Here is an 8,244-nt window from a genome sequence, read left to right as displayed (position 1 = left end):
CCCTCACCTCTACGGATAAAGTGACTGCTATTCAAGACCACAACAGTAGGAGAAGTTGTGCCCTTTCATGCATCAAAAAATAAAAAAATAGTGGTTTTAGCCAAACCCTGGATTTCCACTGTCTTGGCTGAAATTCACAAACACCTGATTGTGTCTTTAACATTTAGTGCAAAAAGAACCTGTGGAGAACGTGGAAAAGCAACAAAGAAAAGTCCCTGAGCAAAGTCACTCCTCCCCAGTCTCTCGTTTTTCCGTGGGGTCAGGCCGGGTCGCGTTTAAAATAGTCCAAACTTGCATAAAATTTCTGAATTGCTCAAAACATCCCCTGTTTGGAATAATAGTTTTTCTGTTTATTGTTCTGCAGTACCTTGTCTTTAAGTCACCTTAATCCTTTTTTAATTAGTTTTGCCAGATGTTTGGTTATCGTGATTATAAAATACTTTTTTCGATGTTTTAATGCATGTAAACCAAAGTTTAGGTTTTATTCAAATAAATTAAAAACAGAAGCCTCATATACTTAAATCTGTATTTTTATAGATAACTGTCAGAAGTCATAATCCTCATCCTCATTTGCTGCATTTTTCTTGATCTCATTACCATAATCTCACGTTGCTGAATTTGTGGATTTATTAAAAATACTGTATCAAACATGGCATAAAGATGGCATGAAGCATTTACAATTAAAGCAGAATTAGTCCCACTTAAGAGCCTTGTGGAACACCATAAGTAATTCTGATGGGGGGCTCACCAGTCTATGCACAAATTGATAATTTATGTAAGAGCTGATGAGCGATGATTTGTTAAAAAAACGACATTTTCATCCAAAATATATATATATATTTAATAATAAATATATCTCATTTGGGGTCTTTTGACCAGTACATGACAGTCATATTAATAGAAGGGCCTCACTGGCTACATTCCTACACTTAGTGTGGTTCTTTTGTCTCTGTGATGCATCCATTTTAAAGAAAGTCTGGGTTTAAAGTCCAGCTATATTGATGATGACTACAGATCCAAGTGTGTGAAATGGTTCTATCGCCTGCAGAGATGATCATCTGCTGTGCTAGAAAAACTGTTTGGTTGCCCAATGCAACAATTAATGCTAAATTTCCTTTCAAGGAGACATCAGGTCAAATGTTTTAAACTTTTTGTATAACCCATTCATAGAATCAAACCTATAGTTTACCAGTTTGTTGGTGGAATTTGTGTGTAAGAATGTGATTTGATGATTTAATTCTATATGTCATCTGGATGAAGCATGTTTGGATCCAGTGCACGACCAGAGCTAACTTTAGTGATTTCATGTGTGAATCAAAACCAATGTTTGGTGTGCAGACTCTGGGCTTTGGGAACTTCTCTCTGCTGGGTTGGAGTGACGGAGGAATCACCGCTCTGATTGCAGCTGCCACAAATCCTGAGCTCATTAAGAAAATGGTCGTTTGGGGATCCAACGCCTTCGTTTCTGAGGAAGACCTCAAACTTTACAACAGTACGGATCAGAGCCAGATTTCATCCATTCATGATTTTTTTTTTTTATATTAATGCACATGTTTTGGGTAACCTTTTGTGATCCCACAGTGGTCCGGGATGTGTCCAGGTGGAGTGCACGCATGCGGCAGCCCATGGAGGTTTACGGATCTCAAGTGTTTGCTCAAACATGGGAGGCCTGGGTGGATGGAATCACACAGTTTGCCAAAAGACCAGGAGGTGAGGAAAGCCTTAATTTTATTCTTATCTAGCAAAATCAGAAATATTAGTTCTAAGAGGATTTTATTTTAGGAAGTATATGCAGGGAACAGCTGCCCTTTATCAGCTGTCCAACCCTGATCGTCCATGGAGAGAAAGACCCCATGGTGCCAAGCTTTCATCCTCAGTACCTCCTCAAACACTCAAAGGATCCAGGCAAGAGAAGACCTCTTAGCTGAACAATTTGATGGATTTGAGGTTTTGTTAACCTGTTTTTCTTCTTTCAAATGTAGATTTCATTCCATGCCAGAAGGAAAACACAACCTCCACCTGCGGTACGCTGATGAGTTCAACAAACTGGTTGAAAACTTTCTTGAAGAATGAAAAACAGAGGCAGTTATTCTAAAAAAAAAAGAAAAAAAAGTGTTAATCTTGCTGCAAACCAGTCTTAACTTCATTGTTGTACACGACCCAAGAATGTAAATTGTCCATCACATGGATATTTTTGAAACAACCACATCTATTGATGGAAATGAAAGCCAATTTTCTGAGAAAACATGATCAATAAAACTTTTTTAAAGAGCATTGTGTAATGTTTAAAACTGCATTCACCTGTGGATTTAAAGACTGTTGAATATAAATAGTTGGAGTTCTTGAGTACATGTTTGGTCTTCAACTACAGACCTGAGTTCCATTGTCTGGACATAAATGAACAAAAGGATAATAGAGTAGCTTGGAGATGGAGGGCTAAGATCGACGTTGAATAATAGGACATCCATCACACAAAATGAGCCAGGATGTGAGGAAAAAAAATCACAATTTCACGAGAATGTTGTAAAATATATGAGAGAAAAGTTGTGAAAAATATGCAGCAATTTAAGGGAATACAGTCAAATTTATGCTTCAAAAAGTCATAATTTTAGAAGGAAAAAAATAAAATGTTACATTTAATCTCAAAATGTTTATGAATTTTTTTTCAAAGTAATATATTCTAGTAATTTGTTGACTTTTTAATCATAATTGTTTGACATCGTGAATCTTTACAGGTAAGTAAGTTTTTGGTGTTTTACACACAATTTTTCTTACTTGTATGCTAAAACATTGGGAATAAACACACAAGACTGAAGGTTTAAAAATAAATGCATAATTCACCAGTAAGAAAAACATTAGAAACATTCAGTCATACTAACATTTGTTTAATAACAACAAAAAACACCAGACGTCTTCGCGTCTGGCGGGTTCAAACCTGGTAGAGGGGACCGGCAGGGTACTCATTGAGTAAGCTGCTTCAGACCAGTAGGTCATCAGGTTTATACCGTGCTGAGTACTCCTTCTGACATCCTGGTCTGTAGTGCGCATGCGGGGTGCCCTTGTGTTTTACGGTGACGTCACCGCGAACCTTCGACAGTACGACATCACCGCCAGCCTTCGCCAGTCCCCTACGTGCCTTCCAGCACGAATGCACACTACCAGGTTTGAACCAACAGACGCTTGCCGCTGATCGGTATTTATACCCTTGCATACCCAACACGTGTTGACACATGGTTTTAACTCCAGTGCTTTTTTTTTGCCAAATTTGAATTACACACTATATGTTATTTACTTTTAAATAAAATAGGGTGAAAAACAAATATGTTTTAAAATGTTTTTTCTTTTAAAAAGATACATTTTGAGCCGCTGTGCATGCTGGGTAAACGTGACGCAATCTCGCTATGCGTTAGGGGAAGTGACGTGTGGTTCGCGCATGCGTCAGAGCGGTGCAACCATAGATGTGTGCAACCGATTTGCTTTCGCATACAGAAAATGCAGCGACAACAGTGATCGTCAACCCATTTCCGCTTTTCAACAGGAAAACCATTACTTTGAAAATATTTTCCGGATGTGTCTTTGTAGGTAGTTTGTGAGTCCACGCCGGTTTCGTGTACGCTCGGAAAAGGTAACACTTCGCCGGTTTTCTGCTCTTAGAATGACTTTTGTTTGTGTCAGCATGTGGTAACTTGTGTAATTTTTAGCTCGTACCATCTTTAAGGTTTATTCTTATAGCTTAAACATTTTACATCCACGGAGAAGAAGCTAAGGTTCCCCATTTATATGCTAGCAAGTTGAAACTTTGGCTAATCCAAGCAGCAGGTCTTACTGGTTTAACTGGTCACTGTATATACAGACAATAGGGTCCACGTATTAATTTTAGGCTAATATCGGTTTTCATTCTTAATTTTTTAGTGTATATTATTGTGGATGCCTAAGATTACCTTCAACTTGACGACTTACTATTAAAGGCTCTTTATTTTAGACGGATATTTGCTAATATTCTAAGGTGCCAAGTGACGTGGCATTTACCTGGATCTGCAGCACACCTCCTTGTGCACACAATGAGTTTCAAGTTATCTGTGTCAAAGAAAATTCCTCCTTTACTTAGATCTGTCATTAAATGCAACAAATTATCATTTTGGTCCATTTGGATTTCTTTATTTTATTTAAGAAAATCAAATTTATACAGTTTGGACCCTTTGAGTCACTAAAATCACTTTTGTTCCAAACAAATACACTTTAAAAAGGATTTAAAAAATAGGACTTGTCTGTCTTGCTAAATATTAGTAATTTGTTTAGTTGAAGTAGTGGTGAACTTTTGAACTTTGTCTTTTTTGTTACCCCTAGATGAGCAGTCAGGGTCAACACACTGTCCCCATGAGGGTATTGGTGACAGGAGGATCTGGTTTGGTGGGTCAGGCAATACGTCGTGTGGTCAAAGAGGAGGGAGGAGCCAAGGAGGGAGAAGAGTGGATATATCTGTCCTCTAAAGACGCCAACCTCATGTGAGAACATCGTACCGTCTAAAATGCTGCCGCGGTAAATTTTCTGTACATGCAAACATATTAAAGCGCTGTCTCCACAGAAACGCAGAGGAGACGCTGGCGGTGTTTAAGAAACATCGGCCCACACACGTCATCCACCTGGCTGCGATGGTGGGAGGACTTTTTAAGAACATGAAGTGCAACCTGGACTTTTTGGTATAGAGATCTTCAGTTCTATTAAAAACCAGTCTGCACTTGTGTATCGATTCAGCTGCTGATGTGCCCATCTCCTGCAGAGAAACAACATCTACATCAACGATAATGTGCTGCAGGCAGCACATGAAGTGGGTGTCGTCAAGGTGGTGTCCTGTCTGTCCACCTGCATCTTTCCTGACAAAACTACATATCCTATTGATGAGACCATGGTAAGAGTTTAGATCTCGCTCCAATCCACCAGTCAGTACGTGTCTAAAGTAAGTCTTTAAACACAGATCCACAACGGGCCCCCACATGACTCCAACTTCGGCTATGCCTACGCAAAAAGAATGATCGATGTCCACAACAGGTATGCTGTTGGTGTTTTGTGTAAATAAATAAAAAAATAATCATTCCTTGCTTGGGAGAAAAAGCTATTTTTTTTGTTTTTATGCGTCTCACAGGGCTTATTTCCAGCAGCACGGAGGCTGCTACACAGCCGTCATTCCCACAAATGTGTTCGGTCCTCACGACAATTTCAGCATCGAGGACGGCCACGTGCTTCCAGGGCTCATACACAAAACATACATCGCTCAAAGTCAGCAGGCTCTTCTTTCTAGTCAAAATGTTTGCTGTGTTGGATTGACAAATCCAAGTTCAAAATGACTCTGTAGAGTTGCAAAAGATGTATTCTTTGTTTGTTAGAAGAGGGAAAGCCTCTGACAGTCTGGGGTTCCGGTAAGCCAAGGAGACAGTTCATCTACTCTTTGGACCTGGCTCGACTCTTCCTCTGGGTCTTGAGGGAGTACCCAGAAGTCGATCCAATCATTCTTTCTGGTTCGTCCTCTAATGCATAAATAGCGAGGAAGAGAGTTGAACTCTTTGCTGTGATTTTAAGGATGTCTGTTCTGTTTCCAGTTGGTGAGGAAGATGAAGTTTCCATCAAAGAGGCAGCAGAAGCAGTGGTGGAATCGCTGGGCTTTAAAGGAGAAGTAGTGGTATCCTTTGATTAATACAAGCTTCCTTTTCCTCTGATTCTTCAATATCCACATACAGTTATTAAAGCAATTTTAAAATTGTGTTTGTTACTTTTTATGCACTTAGTTTTAAATGCATTCCTCAGCTGGGTAATTAATGTGCAAGTATAAAATGCATAAAACTTAATAGAATTTAACTGAACATGGGCTAATCTAAAAATAAGCTTTTTTTCCCACTTCAGGTCTTGTACTTATGGATCGATTCACTTTGTAAAAGTTCTGCTCTTAAATCTTGGAGTTTTTACCACTTTGATAAGTTTTGAAGTTTTTCCCTAATCTGTGATGCTCAGTATGACACCAGTAAAGCTGACGGTCAGTTCAAGAAAACGGCGAGCAACGCTAAACTGTGCCGCTACCTGCCAGACTTCAAATTCACCCCATTCAAAGAAGGTGCGGGCTTGAGCTCTGTTTATAAATGCACACGCAGATTAAATCATTGACTTCTTTCTTTTCCTCTCACTTGCAGCTTTAAAGGAAACCTGCGACTGGTTTGTCGCAAACTATGAAACTGCCCGGAAGTGAGTTTTGCAGCAGTTCTTGTTCGAGGCTGAAGGAGGTTTAAGACTCCAACCGAAGACGTTTGTTTTCACGGTGACAGTGTTTCTTGCTGACGCTGCAGGAAGTGTCTTACAGAAGCATATTTATTTTGGTTTCTTTCAAATAATCAGCTCAATTAAGTTGTAGGTGATGGTAACATTTCCAAAAAACATTTTTTTACATTTTCAGTGGGAAAATAGTTTGCACTGAAGTATCTTTGTGAAAAGGCTTTGACATGTCACTGATTCTACAGGGCTTTTTTATGTACACTGGCACAGAATAAAATATTTTATATCTAATGTCTTTACTTTTTCAGTCCATGAAATTAATCTGCTCACATTGTAGAATGAAATAATTTATTTTAAAAAGCAACAAAAAAAAAAAATCATACACGTGCGACATTTAAAACCTGCTTTTAAAAACAGTGGAGCTTCTGGAAACTCCATTCAAAGAGAGGTTCAGGAGTGAACGTAGGAGGAGTGGCCTCCTTCGTGGACTCGACAGTACTCCTGTCCTGGGACGGCTCGCTTCTTGCAAGGTTTTCCCGTTTTTGTGATTCCGTTACAGAGCTGGCGGCCTGTCAGAGAGCTGCCAAAAAAAAAGGATGGAGAAGCAAATTTAAAGAGGTTTCACAGTTGGTAAAGTCAGAAGACAGTTCAAATAATCCTGGAGACTTATTTACTAGCATCTGATCAGTACAAATGCTCAGCTGATTTTACTTAAAGGCTGGATTAAGCAGTTAAAAGAGCCTGTTTTAGGTTTTTGTTTTAGCATCTGATGCTTATTTTTAAACCAGCAAAAAAAAAAACTTTTCAGTGAGTAGAGCGTGAGCCAAGTTTATCCTGAAATTGATAAACGGAAAAAAGCTGTTTTAATGTCTCTCAGCCACTGCAACTGAGATTTTATTTTCAAAAGCAACTGTTTTATCAAATTCACCCTTGAAATGATGTTAACATTTGTAATCAGAACTGCAGAGATGATTTCATTTACACAAGCTGAATATTGACCAAGAACTACAATCTGCTGTCGATTTGGCTGCAGGCTAAGCTTCTCACCTGTTGCTGAGGGACGGGGTTGGACTAGCACTTCTCGAGTCGTTCCTGAACCCGAGCGAGTCGTTCAGTGCGTCAAAGCCACCCCCCAGGTTCCTCGGAGTGATGTCACTGAACAGAGCCTGAAACCCAACGTTTATAGACTATCACACGCAGACAGTGGACCTTTTTTTTTTTTTTTTTTAAACATGTCAAAGCCCTGAAACTTGACTTGCTCACCCCTGAGAAAACCGGTGTTGGTCTCGGTCTCGGGGTGGAGTGGTTTAACGATTCGTGTACCGGTCCAAATCTAGACTCTCGTCCTGGTTTATTGGGAAAGGGAGACACTGCTGACACGCCAAGATCACCTGGATATATAAAAAAAAAAAGAAAAATGAAGAAATAAGGGCCTTCAGAGTGACTTAAATTTGACATTTCTTTGATAATTATAACACAGAATACACACAGATTTTTTAAATAAAATATTTTTCAATTGTAAACTTCCACTCAAAAGCATATTAAAAACTAAATCCACATTTTTATTGGAGCAGAGAAGACATTTATTGGTAAAAATGTGTAATTTTTGTCTCAAGTGAATTTTTATTATTATTTATTTATTTATTTTTTTTTTAGAAAAACACAACTATGCTGATTTGAATACTAAAACAAACTGATTTTTTTGTAACATTTCTATTCCCCACATAAATTACTTATATATCTGCCACCTTGTGAAAACGTCACAAGTTAAAAAATATTTTGCTTTTTATTCACTTTCTACTCACCAGATAAGAAGCTGCGCTGATGAAGCAGGTCATCCTCTTCCACGGAGTCCTTTTCATGTCTGACGAATAAACATTTATTGCTAAACGTTAATTCAATCCATTAGAAAGAAAAACAATCTGAATTACACTTAAAAAGATTCTGAAAGTTTTCGTCCGAGAAAAAAAAAAAAAAAAAAAA

General features: G+C 38.5%; 3 protein-coding genes across 8 annotated transcripts in view; 2 read left to right on the top strand and 1 right to left on the bottom strand.

The window, feature by feature from the left end:
• Window positions 1-1,338: 1,338 nt before the first annotated feature.
• On the top strand, window positions 1,339-2,272 carry LOC112150294 (valacyclovir hydrolase; the record flags this gene model as incomplete). Its single annotated transcript, XM_024278480.1, is given in 5 exon segments — window positions 1,339-1,492; window positions 1,582-1,710; window positions 1,783-1,881; window positions 1,884-1,905; window positions 1,983-2,272. Coding segments are annotated over 5 exon segments (495 nt in total), but the record flags the coding sequence as incomplete, so codon positions are not given.
• A 625-nt stretch (window positions 2,273-2,897) lies between these two features.
• On the top strand, window positions 2,898-6,552 carry LOC112150293 (GDP-L-fucose synthase). Of its 5 annotated transcripts, none has more exons than XM_024278475.2 (11): window positions 2,898-3,193; window positions 3,583-3,625; window positions 4,348-4,505; window positions 4,586-4,700; window positions 4,781-4,909; window positions 4,976-5,049; window positions 5,144-5,277; window positions 5,385-5,516; window positions 5,598-5,677; window positions 6,007-6,106; window positions 6,183-6,552. In XM_024278475.2, the coding sequence occupies exons 3-11, from the start codon at window positions 4,348-4,350 to the stop codon at window positions 6,236-6,238; spliced, it is 978 nt and encodes a 325-aa protein (XP_024134243.1). In that variant the 5' UTR covers window positions 2,898-3,193; window positions 3,583-3,625; the 3' UTR covers window positions 6,239-6,552. The 5 variants fall into 5 exon arrangements, with proteins under 5 accessions (XP_024134243.1, XP_024134244.1, XP_024134246.1 ...); XM_024278476.2 differs by having other exon boundaries at window positions 2,916-3,162; XM_024278478.2 differs by lacking the exon at window positions 3,583-3,625 and having other exon boundaries at window positions 2,916-3,162.
• Window positions 6,553-6,592: 40 nt separating this feature from the next.
• The window catches only part of bmb (brambleberry), a 5,232-nt gene continuing 3,580 nt past the window's right edge, over window positions 6,593-8,244 (bottom strand). For both annotated transcript variants that reach the window (XM_036211599.1, XM_024278471.2), the window contains exons 10-13: window positions 8,067-8,125; window positions 7,525-7,652; window positions 7,309-7,427; window positions 6,593-6,841 (exon numbers count right to left, since the gene is read on the bottom strand). In XM_036211599.1, the coding sequence (XP_036067492.1) occupies window positions 6,712-6,841; window positions 7,309-7,427; window positions 7,525-7,652; window positions 8,067-8,125 (436 nt within the window). In that variant the 3' untranslated portion in view covers window positions 6,593-6,711. The remainder of the gene's footprint in view (window positions 6,842-7,308; window positions 7,428-7,524; window positions 7,653-8,066; window positions 8,126-8,244) is intronic.

The sequence above is a fragment of the Oryzias melastigma genome, linkage group LG4, assembly GCF_002922805.2.
Source record: "Oryzias melastigma strain HK-1 linkage group LG4, ASM292280v2, whole genome shotgun sequence".
Taxonomy (NCBI): Eukaryota; Metazoa; Chordata; class Actinopteri; order Beloniformes; family Adrianichthyidae; genus Oryzias; species Oryzias melastigma.
Note: the sequence above shows the minus strand (reverse complement) of the source record. Positions and strands in the feature narration are given on the sequence as shown.

Bases quoted from the DNA above. Each gene is read 5' to 3' on its own strand.
- LOC112150293 (XM_024278475.2), top strand. From the start codon at position 4,348: ATGAGCAGTCAGGGTCAACACACTGTCCCCATGAGGGTATTGGTGACA. The intron at 5,050-5,143 runs GTATGCTGTTGG...TGCGTCTCACAG, and splicing joins ATGATCGATGTCCACAACAG to GGCTTATTTCCAGCAGCACG. The intron at 6,107-6,182 runs GTGCGGGCTTGA...TCTCACTTGCAG, and splicing joins ATTCACCCCATTCAAAGAAG to CTTTAAAGGAAACCTGCGAC.